This window comes from Heptranchias perlo, chromosome 21 (genome assembly GCF_035084215.1).
Source record: "Heptranchias perlo isolate sHepPer1 chromosome 21, sHepPer1.hap1, whole genome shotgun sequence".
Classification (NCBI taxonomy): Eukaryota; Metazoa; Chordata; class Chondrichthyes; order Hexanchiformes; family Hexanchidae; genus Heptranchias; species Heptranchias perlo.
In genome coordinates, this window is record NC_090345.1 from 8,794,293 (window position 1) to 8,820,580 (window position 26,288).

Here is a 26,288-nt window from a genome sequence, read left to right on the forward strand (position 1 = left end):
ATTTCCTGATATCAGTCCCAAAGTTACCATTTACTAGTTTGAACCTGTGTCCCCTTGTCCTACTCTCACTGCTTAATACAAAGTTAAATTCCAGATTTACCTTTCCCACATCACTCACTATCTTATATAAAATCACCTCTCAGGCGCCTCTTTTCCAGCAGAGAAGCCTGAGTCTCTCCAGTCTTTCCTCATAACTCAGACCCTCTAACCCTAGGGGTCAGCCTCGTGTCTCTCCTCCAAACTGCTTCATTCTCAGTGTAAAAAGTGATTGCTCCTTAACATGCATTTAACTTTGACTGGAATTGAGGCAAAGTGTTGGGGCAGAGCAGAGGGAGCTTTACATTTTATCTAACTGTGCTGTGTTTAATCCAGGAATGCTTAATGCTGATGTCTGGCTGGATTCCCCAGCACTGTACTGTGTACCTTGATGAGCGCAAGAAAAATCATTAAAAAAAATTACATTCAGCTTAAGGGTGCCTTGCCATATAATCACATCTGTTAGCTTTCGCTACCCAGTTCAACATAAAGACGGGCCCTGAAATTAATTCTAACTCTTATAATAGTTTGACTTATAAAAGGGCTAGTTAATGGCTAACCTTGCTCTTTAAGATGATTACTTTTCCTGTGTTTAAGCAGCCGGGTAGTCACAGCTAACTGGAATTTAACTATATAAAAACTTTTTCCAACCCCATCCCAGGTGTTCGTTGCCCTATGACTGTTCATTTGTGACCAACACTGGCTGGCCATTGAGTTAATCCCCTCACACATGTTTTGTGATGTTGCAGAAACTGTATCTGGCTTCTGCCTTTCAGGGCCTTTATATTAGAAAAGTGCCGCCAACAGCAAATGAGCAAGTCTCCTGTTATCAACGGCACTTTGTAACCTAGAATGGTCGACTTGCCTTGTTCTGGTAGCAGCAGAGAACCCACTTTTCGTGGGTCTGGTGAACTACCACCAGATTTGCCGCCGGAGCTTCTGGATGGCTTTGGGCGTGAGGTAGAAAATTATGTGGTTATGAGGCAGGCAGTAGGGGGAAGCACGGGCGGGGGTGGGGTGAAACAGAACAACAGTATCCTCCTGAAACTGAATATAGGTGCCTTTTAACTCTACAGTAGAATATCTGCATTTCCTCATTTTTTCTTCAGTTTTTTTTAATTCATTCTCGGGATGTGAACATTGCTGGCAAGGCTGGCATTTATTGCCCATCCCTATTAAAACTGAATGGCTTGTTAGGTCACTTCAGAGGGGAGTTAAGAGTCAACCACGGTGGTGTGGGACTGGAGTCTTATATAGGCCAAACGGGTAAGGACGACAGGTTTCCTTCCCTAAAGGACATTAGTGAACCAGTAGGGTTTTTACGACAGCTTCATGGTCACTTTTACTGATACCAGCTTTTTTATTTCCAGATTTTTAAAACTGAACTCAAATTCTCAAACTGCCATGGTAGGATTTGAACTCACATTATCTGGATTATTTGTCTAAATCTGTGGATTATTGGTCCTGCAATATAACCACTACACTACCATAGCGGTTCAGTTCTTCCCTTCTGCCCCCTGATTTGTTTGAGTTTATTTTTATCTTATAGTCTGCTGGATATAATAAGTCTGACTGGCAAATTACTCTATAATCACAAAAGACTGGCACCAGAGTAGAGATTATTTTTTAAATCTATAATAAGGGTAAGGCCTTGTTATGTTGTCCACAGTTGGTCTCTTGCTCTCTACAAGGCCATGCACCAACTGTGACTCTCGGGGCATGTGGGTGGTGTGTTGCTTGGCCTCTGTCAGTGCCTGTCGGTGTCAAGAGGCCCACAGATGGGTCCCGTTGAATTTCCCTGCGAGGAAGCTTCTGGACCCTGCTCCACATCTTCCCACACTGGGCAGACCATGCGAGGGAGGGGCGAGGAATCAAACCCTTAATGATCAGTGCTTGGGCCTCAACTATTTACAATCTATATCAATGACTTGGATGAAGGGACCGAATGTATGGCTGCTAAATTTGCTGATGATACAAAGGTAGGTAGAAAAGTAAGTGAGTGGGCAAAAATTTGGCAGATGGAGTATAATGTGGGAAAATGTGAACTTGTCCACCTTGGCAGGAGGAATAGAAAAGCAGTATATTATTTAAATGGAGAGAGATTGCAGAACTCTGAGGTTCAGAGGGATCTGGGCATCCTAGTACACGAATCACAAAAATGTATGCCAGGTACAGGAAGTGATTAGGAAGGCAAATGGAATGTTTTCATTTATTGCAAGGGGAATGGAATATAAAAGTAGAGATGTTTTGCTACAGTTGTACAGGGCATTGGTGAGACCACATCTAGAGTACTGTGTGCAGTTTTGGTCTCCTTATTTAAGAAAGGACATAATTGCTTTGAAGGCAGTTCAGAGAAGGTTCACTCGACTGGTTCCTGGGATGAGGGGGTTATCTTATGAGGAAAGGTTGGACATGTTGGGCCTGTATACAGTGGAGTTTAGAAGAATGAGAGGTGATCTTACTGAAACATATAAGATCCTGAGGGGACTTGAAGAGGTAGATGCTGAGAGGATGTTTCCCCTTGTGGGAGAGATTAGGACTAGGCGTCACAGTTTAAAAATAAGGGATCTCCCATTTAAGACAGAGATGAGGAGAAATTTTTTCTCTCAGAGGGTCGTGAGTCTGTGGAACTCCCTTCCCCAGAGAGCGGTGGAGGCAGGGTCATTGAATATTTTTAAAGCTGAGTTAGATAGATTCCTGATTAACAAGGGAGTCAAAGGTTATAGTAGGTAGATGGGAAAGTAGGTTGAGGTCACAAGCAGATCAGCCATGATCTTATCAAATGGCAGAGCAGGCTTGAGGGGCCGAATGGCCTACTTCTGCTCTTAATTCGTATGTTACCGTGGGGGAGAGTTTATTCGACTTCTGCACCAAATGGACGCAAAGTCGGCAGAGTGACCGCGAGTCAGGAGGTCTGAACCATGTTCAAGTGTGATACTCATTTGGAGGCCTCCAGTGAGCTGCAAGCGCCAGCTGCTCGGTGCACCTCGCCAGTGGGAAGGCAGCAAATCGGCCTGCTCTCACGCTGAGCCGGCCAGCTGGTTGGGCCTGGTGGGGGGTGGGAGTGCCAATCCTGGAGGGCCATGGTATTTTTGTGGCGGCAGGAGGAGCGCACCTGTTCACCCTGGCCCCACAAAAATCCTGAGCCTTTATTTGAGCAGCCACCAACGATCCCTTTAAGGATCACTGGTTAGGCGAGCTCCCGATGCCTGTCACGCTTCCAGAGGCAGCTTGCCCGTTGTCGGCGTTGCAATTTGGGATCGCCTGCCTTGCCGGCTGCAGCCATCAGGTAAGTCCCGGGAGGGGGGAGGAAGGAGAACGGAAGGGGACAATCTTAGGCCGGCAATGGCTCTCAGGAGTTTGCTCCTGGCTCCACATCAGGCTTGAAGAAAAAATGTACTGACCTTTTTAGTGGCATGCGCTTGCTAGGCCGCATCCACGCCAGGGAAACCATGAGCAGAGCAGGCCCAATTTCCCAGAGGGGTCCTGAAACAGACGTTAGGCCCCACATCAACACATGCGAGGGGTTAATGCCAGTTTTAGGCGGCTGCCAGAGACGCCTGAAAAATCGCCCAACCCAACATGGGGTCGGACCTATTTCAGGCGCCCTTGGAGACAGCACCATGAAATAGGTGCTTTTGGCCCCGTTCTGTGTCTGACAAACAGGCGCGGGGGTGGGGTGGGTGTGGTCCAATTTCTCCCCCATAGTCTTCTGTTTTCCAGACAAAAGAACCCCAGCCTGCTCAATCTTTCCTGATAGTTGCATCTTGTAACATCTTTGTAAATCTTTTCCCCAGTGCTTCAATATCATTTTGTGGTATGCAGACCAGAACTCCACACAGTACTCGAAATGTGGTCTAACCAAGGTTCTATATAAATGTAACATTACCTCCCTGCTTTGTATTCTTTTCCTCTAGAAATGAACCCCAGTACAGTGTGCTCTTTATGGCCTTATCAACTTGTGATCCTACTTTTAACGATTTCTGTATCTGTATTCCCAGATCTCTTTGTTCCCCTACCCAGTTTAGTTTCTTATCTTCCAAGCTATAAGTGGCCTCCTTATTCCCCCTACCAGAATGAACCACCTCACACTTCACTATATTGAATTTCATTTGCCATTTATCTGCCCACTCTGCAAGCCTGATTACGTCTTCCTGTATTTTGTTGCAGTCCTCCACGTTATTAGCTACACCCCCGATTTGATATCACCTGCAAATTTTTACACCATACCTCCAATTCTTGAGTCCAAATCACCTGAAAATTGCAATCAGGGGTCGTACACCTGGTGCAGGACCTCGATTTGCATGGTTAAGCAGCCTTACACCTGAAACAGGCAGGCACGCTGTTTGCCCATTTACAAGCCCACATGGGGCGGCTGAGGTGCCCCCTCCCCCCAATTTTCAACTGAGGCCGCCTGTTTTTCAGGCTGGAAACAGACAGCCAGTAGCTGAAAACCGCCCCCTCAATGTCTCTCCACCACATGCATTGGTGAACATTTTTAGACCCACATTGGGCTTACCATAAATTGAATTGAGTATAATCTACTCCTGATAATTCAAAGTCAATTTTTGCACTAAAAATTTTGAATTACACAATAATTTGAATTCAGCAATGTAAATAGTATAGGAAAGTGAGAATTTGGTGCTAAATTTTTTTTCAACTGTCATGTAATTTGAATTAGGCGATTTTGAATTGCGGAGAATTGTTACAAGGTGAGAACAGGAGCGTACCTTACTGTCCAAAGGTATCTCTGTGCTTAAAAAACAACTTACGCTTGATTTAGCTGCCCAGTTTTGGTAGCCAACAGCAACCACGAGTTTTCGTGCTTTTCTCCTCTGTATTTTAGTGTTAGTAGCATTCCATTGATCAAAAGGGGTACGGTGATATCGTGGTTATGTTGCTGGACTAGTATTCCAGGTGAACGTGAATTCAAATCTCACCGTGGCAGTTTGAGATTTGAATTCCATTTACAAAATATGGAAATAAAAAAAACTGGTATCAGTAAAAGTGACCATGTTGGATTGTTGTAAAAACCCAATTGGTTCACTAATATCCCTTAGGAAAGGAAAACTGCCGTCCTTACCCAGTCTGACCTATATGTGACTCCAGTCCCATGTCAGTGTGATTGACTTTTAGCTGCCCTCTGATATGGCCGAGCAAGCTCAGTTGTAGAAGACCCACCACCGCCTTCTGAGGGCAATTAGGGATAGGCAATAAATGCCAGCCTTGCCAGTGATGCCCACATCCCGAGAATGAATAAGACTTGCTTTTTAATATGCGCAGATATATAGTCTACTGCTGATAACTCGATGTCATTTTATTGCACTAAAAAATGTAATTCTCCAATAATTTGAATGAGACAATGTAAATAAAGTAAGAGTTTAGTGCTTCATAACCTGTTACCAAATAATTTGAATTCAGCAACTTTGAATTGCTCGAGTAACTGCTAGAACATAAAACAAAAATGCTAAAGTGGGCATCACAGAGAGATCTCTAATCAGAGGCTTGTTCATCATTCAACAATGGCTGAAGGGAAACACACAGATAGATCCTCATCCGGCTTATCTGCCTTGTATCAATTGAACTTCCAATGCCTTTAAGAACAGCTCTAGTTAACCTGTCTGGCTTTGTAATCCTTTACTGACAGACCCAGCTGTTACGTGGAAAGTCCAAATCATTCATCATATTAGCGAGTCTGTAATTAGTGAAACGAATGTGGTGGTATGTTATCCCTGCCTGATAGCTGGTCAGGGCTATAGATCATGCTGTTGACACTGAGTATGCTGCCTGGAGGGAACACAGGAGTATCAAAGCGCTGGCATTGCTGATAGCTTTATTAGGTTGAAGTGTGCAGGTCTGTCACACATTCCTCCTTGTTGGCTGCATTCTGCAACAATGCTGAAAAGAAAGCAACATGGGCCAAGCAATATGAAATGGCTCCTGGTACATTTTCACAGCCTTTGGGTGTTGGGGCTGGAGACGACACATTTATTGCAGTGTTCATACCATTCACGTTCTTACCAGACGTCCATAGATATTGCATTGCAATTAAAGTCACAGCGTACAACAGTCAGCTCGTTTGGCATTTACACAACTCAGCTACAATAACATTTAATTGGGGCAACTTGCATCCCCTGCTGAATCCCAAGGTGGGTGTAACTGGACCCAACTCATAGGGTGACCAATTAACAAAACTCAAGGGCAACGCGAGTAGATGCAAAAAAAGATCCTAAAGCATTTAATCTGTGGAAGGAAAGTTCTGCGGCCCTATATCCTAGCTCACACGCTCTGTAACCTACTGAGTGTCCCCCTCCCTCCGCTCTATCGTCAATGACTGAGCCTGCAGCCATCACGCCCCCTGCACTCTGAAATTCCTTTCCTTTCCCTGTCCACCGTGCTATAGTTGTCTTGTGCTTCAAATGCTTCCTCATAACCTGACTCCTTAATCACACCTTCACTGACCTGCCTTAAGTTTTCTCCTAGCCCTTGCTCAGTGTCTTTTACCGTTTCCCCTCCCCTTGTTAAGTGCTTTTGATCATGTTGCTATAGTAAAGATGCTATATAGGTATAAGTTGTTGATGATCCCCTAAGGTAATTGAGCAAAACAGCAGAATATTAATCCGGCACCATGTCTTCACTGTTCAATGTGTCTCTGTAGACAACATTACCATCCCCAGCCCCAGTAGAGTTGCTTCCTTGCACCCTCCAATTCTCATCCAGATAGTTATAACAAGGTGTGCCTGAGAGACTGTAGCACGTGTTTTATGTTAGGTTACACTCAATTGAATGCAGCTCTCTTCTAAATATCTGTTAAAATATTAAAAGCAGTACACCTAGCACGCATAGATATCAAACTCCAGGCATTACACTTTGTTACAGATGTAAAACAATCTTAAAAACTTCTGAACTGCAGCCTGAAACTTACAAGCACCTTCCACTTTCAAAGTTCCCTCACCAAAGAACAATTAAACTCCAACTGACCTGTGCTCATTTAACAATCGGGCTTTGCGGCTTTTGAAGGGACACAGCTCCACCCTGACAGAATTTTTTTTTCAAAAAATATACTTTATTCATAAAATTTGCAGCAATACATACAATACAGTTCTCATATCACATTCCAAACGATTTTACAATTTGCAGGTTACATCAAGTACAGTTCAATGAACACATTGGATATAATTACAGTTCATGACACTCTAGGGTGCCTCATTGCAATACGCTCAATACACATTTTTGATAACAGGTACGTTACAGATTCTTTACAGGTTCATTACAGATTCATTACAGTTACATTACATCAGTTAGAATTTTACATTCTGCCCGAGGGGGTTTTTCCCTGATTGCAGCCCCTCGGTATACAATGGCGGGAAGGCTCTAAACGGTTGCCTTTCCCCACAGAGCCTTTGCGGCGGCCGCACCCATCCTCAGTGCGTCCCTCAGCACGTAGTCCTGGACCTTGGAATGTGCCAGTCTGCAACACTCGGTCGAGGACAGCTCCTTGTGCTGGAAGACCAGCAAGTTTCGGGCAGACCAAAGGGCGTCTTTCACCGAGTTGATGGTCTTCCAGCAGCAGCTGATGTCCGTCTCAGTGTGCGTCCCCGGGAACAGCTCGTAGAGCACAGAATCCTGTGTAATCCAGTGCATTAGGGTACGACAGTTCCCTCCTCCTGAAACAGCACATGCTCTGACATACTGTAAACAAGGCCACAAGGGATCCACTAGTAATGTGTGCAGGGTTTGCAACGTGCTGTATAATAACTGAAGCCTCTCATTTTCCAATCTATTTTACAGGTTCATGAAAACAGCAGGGACGCTGGTCAATGCAGTAACATGGCAACAGTAGGTATTTAACCTTTGTTAACACTTCAGTTTATTGTGATTAGCACCTTACTGGGACCTGACTTTTCAGACCCTATGCATAAATTCGCTTCTGTTGTGAAATAAACAATTAGCATGTAAACAGTAAACGGGTAGTAAGAGGAGGGGTGGGGCCGATTAGGGACTTAAAAGGAGATCTACTCATGGAAGCAGAGGGCATGGCCGAGGTACAAAATGAATACTTTGCATCTGTCTTTACCAAGGAAGAAGATGCTGCCAGAGTCTCAGTAAAGAAAGATGTAGTTGAGATACTGGATGGGCTAAAAATTGATAAAGAGGAGGTACTGGAAAGGCTAGCTGTACTTAAAGTAGATAAGTCACCTGGTCCAGATGGGATGCATCCTAGGTTGCTGAGGGAAGTAAGGGTGGAAATTGCAGAGGTACTGGCCATAATCTTCCAAACGTCCTTAGATACGGGGGTGGCGCCAGAGGACTGGAGAATTGCAAATGTTACACCCGTGTTCAGAAAAGGGTGTAAAGATAAACCCAGCAACTACAGGCCAGTCAGTTTAACCTCAGTGGTGGGGAAACTTTTAAAAACGGTAATCCGCGACAGAAATTAGCAGTCACTTGGACAAGTGTGGATTGATTAGGGAAAGCCAGCACAGATTTGTTAAAGACAAAACGTGATTAACTAACTTGTTAGAGTTTTTCGATGAGGTAACAGAGGGAAGATGAATGCAATGCAGTTGATGTGGTGTATATGGACTTTCAAAAGGCGTTTGATAAAGTGCCGCATAATAGGCTTGTCATCAAGATTGAAGCCCATGGAATAAAAGGGGCAGTAGCAGCATGGATACAGAATTAGCTAAGTAACAGGAAACAGAGAGTAGTTGTGAACGGTTGTTTTTCAGACTGGAGGGAGGTGTACAGTGGTGTTCCCCAGGGGTCGTTACTAGGCCCACTGCTTTTCTTGATACATATTAATGACTTGGACTTGGGTGTACAGGGCACAATTTCCAAATTTGCAGATGACACAAAACTTGGAAGTGTAGTGAACAGTGAGGAGGATAGTGATAGACTTCAAGAAGATATAGACAGGCTGGTGGCATGGGCGGACACGTGGCAGATGAAATTTAACGCAGAAAAGTGTGAGGTGATACATTTCTAAAGGGCACAATTCTGAAAGGGGTACAGCAACAGAGAGATCTGGGGATATATGTACACAAATCGTTGAAGGTGGCAGGGCAGGTTGAGAAAGCGATTAAAAAAGCATACAGGATCCTGGACTTTATAAATAGAGGCATAGAGTACAAAAGCAAGGAAGTCATAATGAACCTTTATAAAATACAGGTTCGGCCATAACTGGAGTATTGTGTCCAATTCTGGGCACTGCACTTTAGGAAAGATGGGACAGTCTTAGAGAGGGTGTAGAAGAGATTTACTAGAATGATTCCAGGGATGAGGGACTTTAGTTACATGGATAGACTGGAGAAGCTGGGGTTGTTCTCTTTGGAACAGGGAAGGTTGAGAGGAGATTTGATAGAGGTATTCAAAATCATAGATAGAGAGAAACTGTTCCCATTGGTGGAAGGGTCTAAAACCAGAGGACATAGATTTCAGGTGATTGGCAAAAGAACCAAAGGTGATATGAGGAAAAACTTATTTAAACAGCGAGTGGTTGGGATCTGGAATGCACTGCCCGAGTGGGTGGTGGAGGCAGATTCAATCATGGCTTTCAAAAGGGAACTGGATAAGTACTTGAAAGGAAAAAATTTGCAGGGTTACGGGGATAGGGCGGGTGAGTGGGATTGCTGTTGAATAGAGCCAGCACGGACTCAATGGGCCGAATAGCCACCTTCCGTGCTGTAACCTTTCTATGATTCTATAATGTAAAGTCTCTCACAGTAACAAAATAGTAGTAGATTCAGTCGGAGAAGCTTCTCCCAGTTATTCTGTCCTCTGTTTAATATTTTTCTACTGCTTGTGCCTGGGATTTGTGGGGTGGGGGGTGATTTTTTTGTGCTTGTCGAGGTGGAGTGATGTCAGTGCGGTGGAATGGAGTACGATCGGGTACCTAGAGCTAGCAACAAGTACTCCTGGGTTGGGTATAAATGAGCTGCAGAATACATCTCCCACTTCTCTACTTCAGTGCAGCATTGAGGGAGTGCTGTGCTGGAGGTGCCGTGCTGCAGATGAGATGTTAAATGCATGTCCAAACCTTCTGTTTCAATGGTACAAGTGGATATTAAAGGCTCCACGGCATTATTTGAAGAAGAGTTTGGCAGTTTTTCATCTACAAAAATCATGCCTCAATCAACAGATTAACTGGTCATTCAACTCACTGTTGTTTGTGGGACGTAACTGTGTGCAAAATGGCTGCCATGTTTGCCTACATATCATGAGTATTGCACTTCAAAAGCAATCCATAATATGTGAGATCGTAATGTGCCTAAACCACAATCTCAAAAGACCACTGCCCACTGACATTTCCATTCCCCACACCAGCTATCCTTGTGAAGAGCAGGCAGTTGCCTCGATATCCTGGCCGATATTTATCCTTGAGCCAACACCAGCAATAAGACACGATATGATTATTCTTTCATTTGTTGTTTGTGGGACCTTGTTGAATGCAGAATTGGCTGACACGTTTGCCTACATAACATCAGTGACTGCATTGGTGACATCCTACAGATATGATCAGGGGCTACAGAAATGGAAGTCCTTTCTTTCCATATATGGCTCAGTACCACAACACATTGTGCATTTACCCCACTGAGTCACTAGAGAAAGCCCCGTCACTTTTTGGGATTCTTAACATAATATGACGGGGATGGTGGGGGTCTCTTGTGCCTGCTAAAGGTCTCCTTCATTTCTTCTTTAACACTACACGGTCCTGGATAGTGTGGAGGTGAGTCATGCTTCCTGGAGTATCTCAGCATCTATAGGAACATTTGTGCTTTCACATACCTTGGCCAGCTTGGTGAGTTCTTTAAAATGTTTCCAGCATTGAATACAAGTTGTAGAGTTGGTGCCACCTTCTTCCAGACTACCCTCACATCCTTTTTCTGGGGTATAATCTCCTGGGTGCCAAAGAGGCTTTGCCTTCTGGCCCTTATTTCTGCCAGCATTATCTCCACTGCAGCGTCTGAGAGTCTTGGGCCTTGGTTATTGCCTGATGGTGATCCTTCTTCTACCATCATATTCCAACATTCAAGTGCAGCTCCAGCACTCGTGCTCTCGCTCTCACTTTCTGTCTGTCTGTCTGTCTCTCTCCCTCTCCCTCTCCTCCCTTTCCCCCAACCTCAACCCGCTCCTCCTTCTGAGTCAAGTGCTGTACTTCTGACCAGCTCAGCTGCAGCGGCCTACTCACCGCAGCCTGCTGCAAATTCCCTCCCTTCCGGTGGCTGAGACCCAGTCAGGAGCTGAAATCCTGCCCCCGCCTAGTAAATAAAAGCCTCCGCAAGGAACATGTGGTCACGTGGGCCGCCGGAGACCCTGCCCTTCCATTTTACCAACAATATCCGGGAAATCCAGGCTAAGGTGCTGAAGCTCCAGAGTGCGGCTCATACCCACAGCCCTCCTGACACAGAGTCGAGAGTGAGCAGAGAGGAGCTGGAAAGTTATGAGAGCAAAAGATGGGAAGAAGAAAGTGATACTGCGTATGTTCTTGGCACAGAGTCAGCACGGTGGCTCAGTGGGTAGCACCTTTGCTTTCTGAGTCAGAAGGTCATGAGTTCAAAGTCCCACTTCAGGGGCTTGAGCACAAAATCTAGGCTGGTGCTCCAGTGCAGTACTGAGGGAGTGCTACACTGTTGGAGGTGATGTCTTTCAGATGAGATGTTAAACTGAGGCCCTGTCTGCCCTCTCAGGTGGATGTAGAAGATCCCATGGCACTATTTCAAAGATGAGCAGGGGAGTGCTCCCTGGTGTGCTGGTTAATATTTATCACTAAAAAAACATTGTCTAGTCATTATCACTTTGCTGTGTTTCCTATGTTATAACTGTGCTTACACTTCTAAAGTATTTAATTGGCTGTAAAATGCTTTGGGATGTCCTGAGGTCATGTAAGGCACTATATAATTGCAAGTCTTTCTTAATGTGTATCAGATATCATGGTCAATAGATTATTGATGTCTAACTAATTCAGTTTTAATTACATGATGGACTGAATAGTGAGCCAAGTGTTTCTTTTATGATTTGTTTTGCATACCTCAAAACTGACAAAATTCATATTGGCACTGACCATGGTTAGAGTGCTGTTTTCACACTGAAGAAATCAAAATTATTTTCTTTTGCAGCATCAAGCAATGTGACTTCCTGTGGGACAGTCACAATATTTGTTTTAAACCTCACCCAAAGTTAATATTTGTTTAATGTTATAAGGGACAGAAAAAACATGCTAACACTGGCTGGTGCCAAAAGAGAAATGTCAATCTAACTTGTTTTTCCTTTGAGTTTAATATGTTTCAGTGATTACTATGGGGCAAAGTCATTCATCACATTCCAAAGGAATCTTATTTGCATTTACATTTAAAATAAAAACCATTACTAATGTGATATTTACATGCAGCACTACATTGTATGAATACACATTTCACCATGTGGTTATACAGTTGCAGATCAATATAAATCCAATTGCAGTGAATGCTACCACGTGCCAGTCCAGATACTTTCACCTGGGATGAATTAGATAGTGTCAGTGAAGATGTGGTACTGGGAGCCACGTGATGAGTGGGTGAGGTTGTGCCACCTTCCCAGCGGAGGCTGAGGAGAAAGTTACCCTTCGCTGTGGAGTCATGAAACCCAGAACTTGGATATTCTTCTGAAAAGGATGAACGTCACATCTCTGTGCAGGCTCTGAGGCTGATCTCCGAGGATGGGACTCTTAAGTCTACAGCTCTCATTCGTGGCAACATTAGGGATGCTTTTTCTTCATTGCAGACATCAATGGAGCATGTGGCAGCTATACTGGAATGTGCAATAGACCACCCCACCTAAGGATTGGCCAGGACCCACTTGGTGCTTCCAGTCCCACAGAAGCACAGATTCAGCCCTGGTGCTAGTTGGGGACAGATTAGGCAGTACCCTGAGTATCGACTTCCTGTTCCTGGAAGCCAAGGCACAGGTCACTGAGGGCTTCCAGGATCTAATAGCTGCCTTTAGACCATCCAGTCTGCTGATCAGTGGGGCCACAGATCCATGGCCCATTACAATGGGTACAACTGAAAATGACCAGCCTGAGTCTGCAGTGTCTCAGAACAGCAGTACATGTGAGGCTTCTGCCGCCCCCCCCCCCACTCCCCTCCCCTCAGAGCTCCACGCTTGTGGCACATAACAAGTGACATCAGGCTGTCCAGGAACAAGGTCCAGAGATGCAGCCTGCAGTGGCTCTCTCCCAGGATCAAGCCATCAGAGGAGGGCCACCCCAATCCCATGAGCCTTTTGTAGAACATGAGCGGCCAACCATCTCTCAAGACACTGCCCCTCAAGTTGGATCTAAGAGAAGCACCAGAATAGGAGAAAGAAAGGCACGTTTAGCCACCCAGAGAAAGCACAGTGTTAGGAAAAAGTAGGTTGCCTTGTGAACTTTATTGTATTAAAATAGAATATTCACTTATGTCATCCTTCATTGTTCATGAAGTTTACTGTCATACAGGAAAGGGTGCACTTATTTCATGCTGACTTATTCACTCAGGTGATCATTATTGGCACGGTCATGTTGGGGCAAAGGGGGTTGATGTGTTGTCATGTTCTAGGATGGGTACAGGATTGAAGGATTGGTCCTTTACTTGAAGGTGGGGGAGAAGGAGTTAAGGCAATAGTGACAAAGGTAGCCTGTGTTAAACAGAAGAGGAGTCCTCGGAGATTAGTTACGCTGCGATGTCCCTTGCAGCATCACTCTGAGTGACAGTCATGCAGATGGTCTTCTCCATGTAGCTCTACCTCCAAAGCATTTAGGTCCACTTGCCCAGGAATGTGCAAGTCCAGGCCTTTTTGTATGGCAACGTTTTGCCGGGCACAACAGGCTACAACTATGTGGGACTCACGAGCTGGAGAGGCAGAGCCCTTTCTGACTTTTCAAGGCAGCGAAAGAACCTTTTTAAAACCTGTACTGTAGCCTGGCTGATGTCACAGAGATTCCCTGTGGCTGCCTGAAATGAGCCCATGCCATAAAGGTTGAGTGTGGTCACCATTTTCACAGCCACAGACAGAGCAATGTCGGCAGATAAACATGGTTGCGGGTCATCATGCAGTTGGTGGCACAGCTGCCTTCTTGCGTCTTTTACTATTGATCTCCTCACTAAGGTCCCATGGTCCCGCCGATGACCACTTTGGTAGAGGTGTGTTCCTCGTTGTGGCGCTACTCTGCTGCTGTTCGGACAACTCTTGTTGGGGGGGTCGTTATCCATGGTAGCAGAGGTGGGCCTCATCACCCACAAGATATCCATTGACTGACCTTCTTCCTTGGAGAGATCAGGGAGGGCCGAATTTCGAAGGATGAATGCATCGTGACAATGTCCAGCATAGCTCGCATTGCCTTGTTGTCACGCACAATCAGTACATTCAGGGAGTGGAAGCCCTTCCAGTTCGGGAAGGTGAGAGGGATTGTCTGTAGAAGCTTGCAAAGCAATGTGGGTGGCATCTATGGCGCCCAAACCTTGATAAAGCGAACAATCCTGTAAAGATGAATGTTCCTATCTCGCTGCTGCCTTGCTGTGATGCCAAAGGCAATGAATACCCGAGCTCTCCCATAAAAGGTCGTCAGTGATCTGAGAAATGCATGTCTGCACTGCAGCCTGGCTGTTTTACACAGATCCCCATATCACTGCCTGACATAAGCATAAGCCATAAATGTTGAGTATGGTTGTCACCTTCATAGCTACAGACAGAGCCATGCAGGAAGATCAGCATGGCTGCAGGTCTTTATGCACTAAGTGGCAGGCTTCCCCTATTCCTTCTTTGGTGAAGTGCACTCTTCTATGCCAATCTCCTCACTAAAGTCCTCGTTGAACCTATGTTGCCTGTATATTCTTTGGGGAGAATAAAATCTGGTAGAGTACATCCTTCTTAAATGCAGCTCACCTTCCTTTCCTCCATCCTCTGCTGCACTTCCTCCTCCTCCTCCATGACAATGACTGACAAAAGAATGCCCAGAACTGCTCTTGAGAAGCCCCTCACTGAAGGTGGGGGCATCAAACTCTCCCAGTGGTATCGCACGGCCAGAAGCAAGTCCAAGGCTGTATAGGCAGAATGTCCAAAAAACAAATAACCGCTGCTAAAAGTTGATTCCAGCTGCAGAAATGGCTGCTCAACTTCCCAAAACTTTTCAGGCTCAGAAACTCCTCACTTGCCCAAGTCTCAGCCGATCCTGGCAGCAGCGGTACCTTCCTTCACTCCTTCTAAACTTACTCCTAGTGTACTGTGAGTGCAAAAACCAGGAGAGTCGGGGCTTCCATGCCACTGGCCCTCACTACCATATATTATAATGATCTGGCCGGGGAGTCGGTGGGCAGATCGCAGAAAGGACCAAGTTGATTTTGGAACCGAATGGTGGGGGGCGGGGTTTGAGTTTGTGATGAAAAACTGGAGGAAACAACTTCTGTCTCAATTTGCTGCCCAGTCTGTTGGGTGGTTGACAAAATGTTGACATCACTACTTCTTTTCAGGTGGCTTGGGGCTTGTTGTGAAACTTGGCAATGCTGCCCCGGTTTGGAGGCACTTACATTGGTGTCTCTCAATTTGCACATTCTCAATTTTAGAGCTAACCGATTAATTTGTTCTTGTGGCTGGTTCTCATTGAAGTTACTTTTGATTTCTGGAGTTCTGGAGCATTTCCCAGTGTTATATCCAGCCTCATACTTCTTAGTCAGTCACTTATTGCTGAATGATTTGCTTTGGTTAAGCAGTTCCTCCTGCGGCACATGTAAAGGCTTCCTTTACTTGTCTTTCAAGATTCATATAAACAAGCCATCAACAGACATGTCAGCACCATGTCTACTAGCCAGTAGATGGAAAAAGTCACATTAAGTTATAGGAATGCGGTACATGCTGGGGGGCATAGGAATTCATACTTAAAGTGGCTACTGCAAAATTGACAGGCCTGATGAAAATCTAAGATAGTGGAGTGAAAATACCCAAGTCCAGTTGCCAACTGTCCAATTTAAGTATGTGTTTTTGACAACTTGTCAGCACAAGTCTTTTTAAAAATTTATGTAGAATTCTGGCATTTGCATCCTAGTGCCAACTTGATGTTGTCATCAACCATGAGACAATGAAGCTCTGGCCAATCTCTTGACAGTCTGTGTGGTACTGACTACTACAGATTGAAATTACATAGAATTACAAAGAATGCACAACACAGAAACAGGCCATTTGACCCAACTGGTCCAGGCCGGTGTTTATGCTCCATACGAGCCTCTTCCCAACCCAGGCTTGCTGCATCTTACACCGTTCCTTTGTTGAACAACTCAACCATTGAAATCACCAAAGACAAGAAAGGAAGGAATAAATTCTGTTTATATAGCACCTAATCATGCCTCTCAGAAATGTCCCAAGGCACTTCATTTACAGTGAATTCGTTTAAGATAGTCATTGTTACGAGGTGGTCATTTTACGCACAGAAATAAACTCCATCAACCTATATATACAACTTTGTAATCTCCTGAGGTACTAATCTATTGCCCACAGTCCTTTGTGGGACCATTTCCAAAAGCATTCAAACAATGAAAGATTTTTGACAGGTGAATGCCTGGCATATTTGAAAGCAAAGATCTAGAACTCTGATTGCATGAAGGTTCCAATGTTCAGTCTTCAGGACTCACAAAGTATTGGATTCACCAAACCAACAAGTTGCTGCAGTAATCACATGCAGTTACTAGGTGTCTTTAACAAGTTCTGTTAATATATTAGGTAAATTCACATGTTCACCCCAATACTCCGACCCACGCTCCCTTTGAGCTCAACTCCATATGCGGATGCTGAATTTACACTGTAATTCAATTATCAAAGAAGAAGCTTGCATTTGTAGAGTGCCTTTCACATCCTGAGTACATCCCAAAGTTCTTCTTAGTCAATGAATTGTTTTTGAAGTGTTGTTATGTAGGCAAACACAACAACCAATTTGCACTTAGGAAGGCCCTACAAACAGAAAATGAGATAAATGACCAGTTAGTCTGGATGTTGGTTGAGGGATAAATGCTGGCCAGGACACTGGGAGAACTTCTTGCTCCTTTTTGAATAGTGCCATGAGATCTTTTACCTCCAGCTGAACAGGCAGATGAAGTAACATCTCATCCAAATATTAATAAAAATATTAAATCATTCATTTAATACTTATTAAATGTGCTGACAACATCTCGTGGCTAAGCATCAATACTAGATCAATTTTTACAGATTTATTTCATAGAATTAGACTGCTGACAGATTCAGCAAATCCCTATTACTCAGGACTGATCAGTTTTGTTTCTTTTCCACTCTTTTAGTCAACATTAATATCACAGCAATGAAGCCACTCATACATAAGGAGCAACTTTAGTGTCACATCAGGTGTCAGTTTGGCTCAGTTGGTAGCAGTCTTGACTTTGAATCAGAAGGTTGTGCGATCAAGCCCCACTATGTAGCTGAAAATGTAATCTAAGTCGACACTTCAGTGCAGTACTGTGGGAGTGCTGCACTGTCGGAGGTGCCGTTAAACCGAGGCTGCATCATGTCTGTTCAGATGGACATAAAAGATCCCCATGGCACGATTCAAAGATACTTAAGGAAGCTCTCCTGATGTGCTGGTCAACATTGCTCCCTTAGCCAATACAACCTAAACCAGATTATCCGGTCATTTATCGCATTGCTGTTTGTAGGACCTTGCTGTGTGCAAATTGGCTGCTGTGTTTTCCTATATAACTACGTTAACCACAAATAATTCATTGGCTGTGAAGCGCTTTGGAACATCCTGAAGATGTGAAAGGTGCTATATAAATGCATGTTCTTTCTTTTAGAATTTTCATATTAACCATACAGAACCAAAATATACACTTAAAACATAATTTAAAAAGATGTAAACATTTAATTTTGCTCACCATGTTGCCTCTGTACTTTTCTATTCTCCAGCTGCACCATTGTTATTTTTTAACTTTAATTTTACTTTTCTCCCCCTACCCAATCGAACCAATTGTATCTTTCCTAACCTAACGTTTACTTACGTTTTTGTTTTTAGCTCCAAACGTTCATTTTCCGGGAACAAACTCAGCAAAAACAGGTTTTCCAAGTCTGAAAACTGGTATCAAATATTTGTTATAAAGCTCCTGGATCCTAAGCACATTTGCCACTAAACATCAACAGTCTATTGGTAGCATGGTTTGATCCAGTATTGCATAGGTTTGGTCTTATCGAGGTATGGATCGCATGTGTTAGAAGCAGTACTTAGTCAAAGTAAGAAAGGAAACAATACAAATTTCTTAATTCTCCCCATGTCTTCTTCTCTATACCGTATAGCTAATAGAAAATGGTCACTAATGTAAAGAATTGCACAAAAGGAAACAAATTTGGTTTAGAATTCAACAAGAGGGTTTATTCCAGTAGTTTTTAGAGTAACCACTGATGGATTCACTTCCTTAAGAAAGACAGACTTGCATTTATATAGCGTCTTTCACAACCTCAGGATGTCCCAAAGCACTTTACAACCAATGAAGTACTTTTGAAGTGTTGTAATGTAGGAAACACGGCAACCAATTTGTGCACATCAGGCATTCACAAGCAGCAATGAAATAAATAACCAGATCCTCTGTTTTTTAGGTGTTGGTTGAGGTATAAATGTTGGCCAGGATACCAGGAGAACTCCCCTGCTCTTCTTTGAATGGTGCCATTTTATTTCTACCTGAGAGGGGATATGGGGCCTCGGATTATCGTCTCATCCGAAAGTTGGCACCTCTGACAATGCAGCACTCCCTCAGTACCGCACTGATGTGTCAGCCTAGATTATGCGCTCAAGTCTCTGGAGTGGGGCTTGAACCAATGACCTTTCTAACTCAGAGGCGAGAGTGCTACCCGCTGAAGCACAAGAAATTGTTCAATTGATACACCTCAATTCCTGTCAAAAGAATTGTTAACAGAGCTGAAATACAAAACTAAACATGGCAGCGATGCAGCATGACCGTTGATATACCTTCAATGGTCTACGGCTCCTTCATTATTTGGGAAACATTGCAAAGAGCATTGTCTATAGCACACCTTTAATTATGATCATCTTTATACGTGGCTCCCAAGACAGAAGTAAAGGTCATCAAAAATGTGACTAGATTTAGACAAGCATTTAACTAATACAAAGGGCAAGGTATATGGTGTAGCACATAAATTCTACACTTAGCTCTTGTAGAATGATTTAATGCCCAACTAGCACAGTTTTACTTTAAAAAGTCCTGGAGGCAGTGAAAATGTCAAGTTTCTGAGCAGATTTGAACAATGACCAGTCACTTGCCCTACTAATGCGTTATGCTGTGTGTCTGTTACAGTTACTACATTGATGATCAAATGGCGAAGGTGGCTGACTTTATGAAAACCCGCCTGCTGGACACTCTCTCAGATCAGATTGCCAAGGTACACAGGGTGAGTCGCTCCGTTTCTGCTGGTTAACTTAGACATCGAGCGGCAGCACAAAGAAAAATAAATCCGACATTGCAACCAGACAGACTCCTGAGTTGAAGGTGGGTGTGGCGGGGGGAGTGGGAGGGAGCAAGAGGTCACCTGAATTTCTGACACTGCTTGTCAAAACTTCACATCCAAGCCATGTTGCAGATTCTTGCCCAGACTTAATACAACTAGGAGAGTTAGCAAAGTGTTGTGTCTTTTATATTTTTCTATCCATGGGGACGCCAGTCAAAAGTTCTATAATCAAATGAAATTTGCTGTATTGACTCTTCTGCTACTGTTCTAACTTTTAATAAACCTGATTTGTAGTTTGTAGCCAAAGTCACACAACCTGGGAGTTTTTATTGATGCATTATCCAAAAGCTAGGAGAACGCAAGAGGTCTCATGTCATTCATTGAGTTGATTACAGCAGTAAGGCTTTCGATTTGACCCCTGGGCAATGTCACCAGCTATTGGGTATATCAATCACACCTCAGTTCAGAGGGAGCAAGGACTTAATTGGGTTTTTCAATAAAGAATGCTACCATTTTTTTCTCTGGTAAAAATTTGATGCTGAGCATGAGAGAACTAATTGGTGGAGCCTTAAGATGTAACTGCGAAGAACAATAATTGATAACTCCATCCCCTGACACTAGGGATCAGCCTGAAGCTTTGCTCCTTTCCCTTGTGATGTCGTTACTCCTCAGCTGTAACGTAGCCAAGTAATTCACACCCAGCTGTGATCCCGTATTATTGCAGTGTTTTTGTTTGTAGGATGTGGAGCTGTTTGTAATAACGGAAGGAAAGCTTCAGGAGAGCGATGGTCTCCCCCCACACCCTGTATACAGCTCTGTGTTATGCAGGGTAAAATATTTTTGTATTTCGAATCACCCACCGTAATGTTATGGTGAATGGAAACAGTTTTACAGGCGATTGTCCAAGTGCCAGTGGCTACAATTGCTGAGAAACTGACTGCAGCGCCCTCTATTGGCCAGTGACGCTGGCATTTTCTTGTAACTCATTCATGCTATGGTACGCATGAGGGCGTTAAATCTCCCACTAATTCCCCCAACCTTCCTGTTGGGAAGCAGCATGCTTCTGCTTGGCATCTATCCCTAATAGCAAGGTCCATGACTGCATGCGGCTGCAGTTTATTTTGACTTGGCTTTTTTCTTCCCTTTGCCCTTTTTACGTAAATATCTCAGTGCAATCAAATTACACGGTGCCGACGTGACAAGGATAGAGTAAGGAGGGATCTTCTGAGGTTGCAGCTGAGCACACATTGTCGGAACAGTTGTGGAATCTTTAATCTGTTACCTAGCCTTGCTATATCTGACCTGAAAGTAATCCCGGCCATCTGCAAAGGGAAAGTGATTCATTCCCCAACACTGATAGCTCTCACCTTGATGAGTACAAAGATGTCCAATGCACTAAGTGACCCTTAGAGCATTTTTCCACCGTTGGTTTGAAGTTCTAATGCAGCCTGGCATTACTTGTGCGTTACGTGCTCGTGTTGCTGATTGTTCCAGTGCGCTGCATGCACTATTTACAATGGTCAGATACAACAATGGAACACAGCTGCAATCCTGAACAGGAGGAAAAGTTAAAAGAGAATCGGCTTAATGAAAAGTGCACAGCCAAGTTAAGCTCCCTCTACTCAGTCCCAACGATGTACAAAGGGGAAACAAGTTGCTTTTCACAACAATCACACTGAAGAGCTTCAAATTTTTATCAAAGGGAAAAAAACGGCAGCGTTCTTCACTGAAAAACCCAAGTGAAGATCTAAGGCCCGTAGTGCAGGACACCATTAAGGCTGAAAACAATAGGAGGGGAGAAAAGGTAAAGCAAGAGACAGGGGTTAGATGACTCCAAGCTTAGATTTTGAAAGCCTGTAGATTGTAGCAAAAAGAAGGGAAGTGAGGAGATCCACTGTTTTGAGGTACTGGAAAGGAATGAACAGGAAATGCTGCAGTGAATCTTGATACAGTGAGGAAACAGGGAGGAGGAAGGGTGGGTAGAACAGTGCGTTAGGAGCTTAGAAGGAGCGAGACAGGAATAGTCAGGCACTGATAATATTGGGTAACGTACTCATGTTCAAGGGGGGCAGCCCAGCCTTGTCCCGAGAGCGCTATATAAACCCACGGCTTTCTTCATGGGAAAAAAAACAAGGTTTCATATTAATTGGGGAGGTTTAACACTGCCTAAGAATTTAGTGGAATGGCTTCGATGGAAATTTTTAAAAAAGAATCTCTTCAACTGTTACCACTGGACATTTTTTTTTATTCGTTCACGGGATGTGGGCGTCGCTGGCGAGGCCAGCATTTATTGCCCATCCCTAATTGCCCTCGAGAAGGTGGTGGTGAGCCGCCTTCTTGAACCGCTGCAGTCCGTGTGGTGACGGTTCTCCCACAGTGCTGTTAGGGAGGGAGTTTACATCTGATGTAATAGAAGTGTCCTGCTGTGGGTAAGAATGTAGTGTTAAGAGAAACAGTCAAAACAAATTGATCTGTGGCTGGCTCAAGACGGTTAGTGTTTAAAAGCTGAACAGTCTGTACTGGCTGCCCACTGGCTCAAGTGACTTAGCACTTGACTCCCAGTAAAAACAAAACAAATAGTGCCACAGTTCCCAAGCATCAAGCTGCCTGTCACTCGCCTCTGATTTTTGTGGGTTTCTTGTGTTCTCAGCTGGACTACTAAACGCAGCCGCCAAAACAGTAACTCCACAGGTGGGTGCTGGTGAATTGGAGCTTTGTTTTTTTGTTGAGAAACCTAGATTAAGGGCCAATGGCCACAGTTTCAGAATGCCAAACAAGGGGAGAAGATGAGGTAAATCAGGAGGCAGTGGTTTGGCGATGCCAAGCTTGGGTTTTAAGAAGTTTAGGCAGAAGGGGAGGTACTGAGGGAGGGAAGGAGTTTTTGAAGTCCTAGGAATGAATGGGAGGGAAAGGAAAATGGATATGGCTTCAGCTGCTTTGCTGAAAATGGTGGCTTCTCTTGGGTGATGATGGAGCCCGGTACAGGAATTTAGCTTGATGCTGGGTCTGAGAAGGGATTAAAATCGGCCAACTATCTCCTGATCACTATTCAGTGACCCCTGTTGAAAGTGGACCCATCAGGTGAGGACAGCATCGGGCTGAGCTGTGATGCCCCTGCAGTCAAATAGACAACCAACACTCACGCCCAGGCCAACAGATGAAGAATGGCCACTTGGGTGAGATTCTGCAGGGGGTAATGGTGCCCATAAAACCATGTCGTGGCAGGAGTCAAAGCATTCAGGACACGGAAGGGAAGGGGGATAAATGTTGGCAGGAAAAAAAAGGGTCCATTTTATAGTTCATGAATGTTCATGGTTGCACCATAGGCTCTGGTGGATTGAGTTCCCCAGGGGCTATGTTCTGGGTCTCCTGCTGTTTACACTAATGATATGGAGCAAGGAACTTCTGATCCCATAAAAGCAGTGACCTGTGGGCTCCCTTTAGGCACCTCCTGGCGGCTGATTGTCTGACGCCTGGCAGCAAGCACATGCTCACTTGCCCACACTCTGGAAAATATTCTGGAGCCAAATTACCAATCTGACTGGCTCCAAAGTGGCTGCCTAGTCACTAGTACTCACCTGCTTGGTTCGGGCTCCATTCATTCAGATCCTGGCTGATCTGTTCCTCATCTGATTTACCCGCCTTTGATCCATATCCCTTGATACCCTTACCTAACAAAAATCTATCAATCTCAGTCTTAAAACCTCCAATTGTCTCCCACCCCATCCCCATCCACAGCCTTTTGGGAGTGGGGGAGCAAGTTCCAGATTTCTACCACCCTTTGAGTGAAAAAATGCTTCCTGATTTCAATCCTGAATGGCCTAGCTCTAATTTTAAGAATATGCCCAATCATTCTGGATTCCCCCACCAGAGGAAATAGATTCTCTGTCTCTACCCTATTGAATCCCTTTATCATTTTAAACACCTTGATTAGATCACCCGTCAACCTTCGAAACTCAAGGGGACACAAGCCAAGTTTATGCAATCGGTCCTCATAATTTAACCCTTTGGGCCCTGGTTAACACTCATTATAAATAGATATACATGAAAGGAACTGCTACACTATATGATCAAAATATATGTTGAATATGTTACAGAAGTAAAATTGCTGAAAATGTTTAGAGAGGGTATTTGGCATCACCTCCCCCCCAGCAGAAATACAGTTTTTGATTCATTATTACTGAACCAATGCCTTCAATCACTGACACACACACACAGACTCACACAGATCACCCACGTACACACATACAGATCCACCCCCATACCCACATACAGACTCACCTGTGTACACGCACACAGACCCACCCATGTATACACGCATAGACCCACCCGCGTACACATACATACACGGATCCTGTGGATACACACAGACCAACCCGCGTAGGTATACACACATACACGCACACACACACACACTTGTGCATAAATACAGACCCAATTTATTTAAAGGAGCTTAAGAAATTGGAGAAGGTTCAGGGAAGAGTAATAAGTGGAATTCAAAACGCAAATTTCAGGAACAAGTTCTCATTAGAAAAAGAAGATTGAGAGGTGACATGTTCCAGGTTTTCCTAAATGCTAACAGCCATGGTTATTGTGGATGTAAGCAGTTTTGCTTTGACTTCATTATTGCAGGACTAGAGGGCACAGGTACAAAATTGGCAAGCTTTAAGCAGAGCTAAAGATGGGATAAAATGTCTTTACAGAATAGCAAAGATATAGAATACACCATCATGAAAACCAGCGAACCAGCATCTGGTTATCAGAGGGGTTAAGAGCTGGAGGGATGAGAATAGATGGAGATGATGAAACAGTTGGTGATACTCTGACTCTCATCCTGCTCAAAATACAGCAATGTCACTGCGTGGAATGCAACATGTCGGGGTTAGAAAGTGTTAGGCTGACGTACTGCAGCTTTTCACATGGTTGCCTTAAAGTTGCAGCACAACATTGCAGTTCGCTTTTTGGAACATTTACCCGTGTGCATTTGGTTCCCCCGGGAGACTAGCAACTAGAGAGAATCCGAGTGCAAATTTTAAATGGCCTACTGGAAGCAGGTAGCTCAATGGGCCAAATACTCACTTCTCTTTCCACATGTTTGTTGTTGTACCACTGCATTCACACACCAACACACTAATGAACAGCGATATACAAGAGTACACGCACACACCATTACAACGATGTAATGAAACATTGAAGCAGCAAGGATATGTGGAATAAAGGAGAGTTTCCATACGGTGTGTTATCAAGAATAGATCACAGACAATGAGTTCAAAGACTGGGTACTATATAAAGTCACTCCTCCCTAAGATTTGTAGTTTTGTAAAATAAATCAACCACAATTCTAACTTATGTTTGAATATTATATTTTTAAAAAACATATCACCTAGAAGAACTGAGTTACAGTGGAACCCCAGGACAACAAAGGCATTGGAGGACCCTTAATGATGTAAAACAATGTGACAGGGGTTTTTTCAAATCACCCGACTTTTACGAAAAAATAGGCTCTTTTAATGAGTGAAAACACTCTAAATATTTATTAACCAAGTAGAATGACAGAGTGAAGATATGACAGCGATCTAATCGAGCGGTTCCCATGACATTCTGAAGTGCAAGGTCAAAGATTGAGCTGTTTAGAACTTCAAGATTGAACTAGGGCCTTCAAACCACTTCAGGATAATCCTCATTTTACAGTGCTGGCAGACCTCCCCTGCTGTTGCTCATGGTGAGTCAGAGGATTCGCTCTTTTGTAACAGTCGGGGGTTATCACCAAATGTGATGGGGAAAGTGTTGCAGGAAGTAAGCGTGATGCTGACAGGAAGTGTGTACTTTAAATATGTTCCTGAGGTGCTATCAATGTGCTAAGTGTACTTTGACTGCCAGCGCTGTCAATAACACTGAAGCATTACAGTGTTCTAACTGAAGGATTAATGATTGTGAGATTGTTACAAGTTTATGGAGAAACGATTTGCAGTGGACTGCAAGGAAAATCGATGGCCAGCACTATGACAGCATGGTGCATGACATGCTCAATGAAAGAGCGACAGAACATGGCAACACTGCTGCTTCAGAATGCAGTTTATTTATCTCCATTAGAACTCCATTATTTGATCAGTATACCACATTTCAATCCTACACCTTTTGTTTTCTTGTATTACATCAAGATTATCGCCAGTGTTTCACTCTAACAGGTTGTGAACTCACATGCACCAGGGAAAAAGGTGTGGCTCGGAGGGGTAGGTCCAGCATGGGCTGGAGGGACTACCAACCTTTCAGATACCTACGCAGCGGGATTCCTGTAAGTATCCTGTTGGTGCGTTTAAATGCTCTGGCCAGTGACTGTTGATTGCCGGCACTGATTACACAAATATCATAAAATAGTTCGCCAAATACAAGAGTGTTGCCTGTAATAGACAGTAGGCATGTAAAAAATATAATAATCTGATTGTGTCGACAAATCCAAACGACAGTTCTGCCCCACCTAAAGAAAAATCCAACTACTTTACGATCTACATAGAATTACATAGAATTTACAGCACAGGAACAGGCCATTTGGCCCAATAGGTCTGTGCCGTTCTTTATGCTCCAGACGAGCCTCCTCCCGTCCTACTTCATTTCAGCCTATCAACATATCCTTCTATTCCTTTCCCCGGTACCAGTTTGGTTTTCATGGTCATTTTGTTATGGCAACAGACCAGATTATTGAACTTAACATGGTCTGATTTGAACTCACAACCTCTAGGATTACTAAGTGCCGTTCATTAAGCACTACACCACTG

At 44.0% G+C, this 26,288-nt stretch overlaps 1 protein-coding gene across 1 annotated transcript in view; it reads left to right on the forward strand.

Moving 5' to 3' along the window:
* hpse2 (heparanase 2) overlaps positions 1-26,288 on the forward strand; it is a 220,012-nt gene that overhangs the window by 126,244 nt on the left and 67,480 nt on the right. The window contains exons 6-8 of the mRNA XM_068002697.1: positions 7,828-7,875; positions 19,362-19,455; positions 25,701-25,807. Of these exons, the coding sequence (XP_067858798.1) occupies positions 7,828-7,875; positions 19,362-19,455; positions 25,701-25,807 (249 nt within the window). The remainder of the gene's footprint in view (positions 1-7,827; positions 7,876-19,361; positions 19,456-25,700; positions 25,808-26,288) is intronic.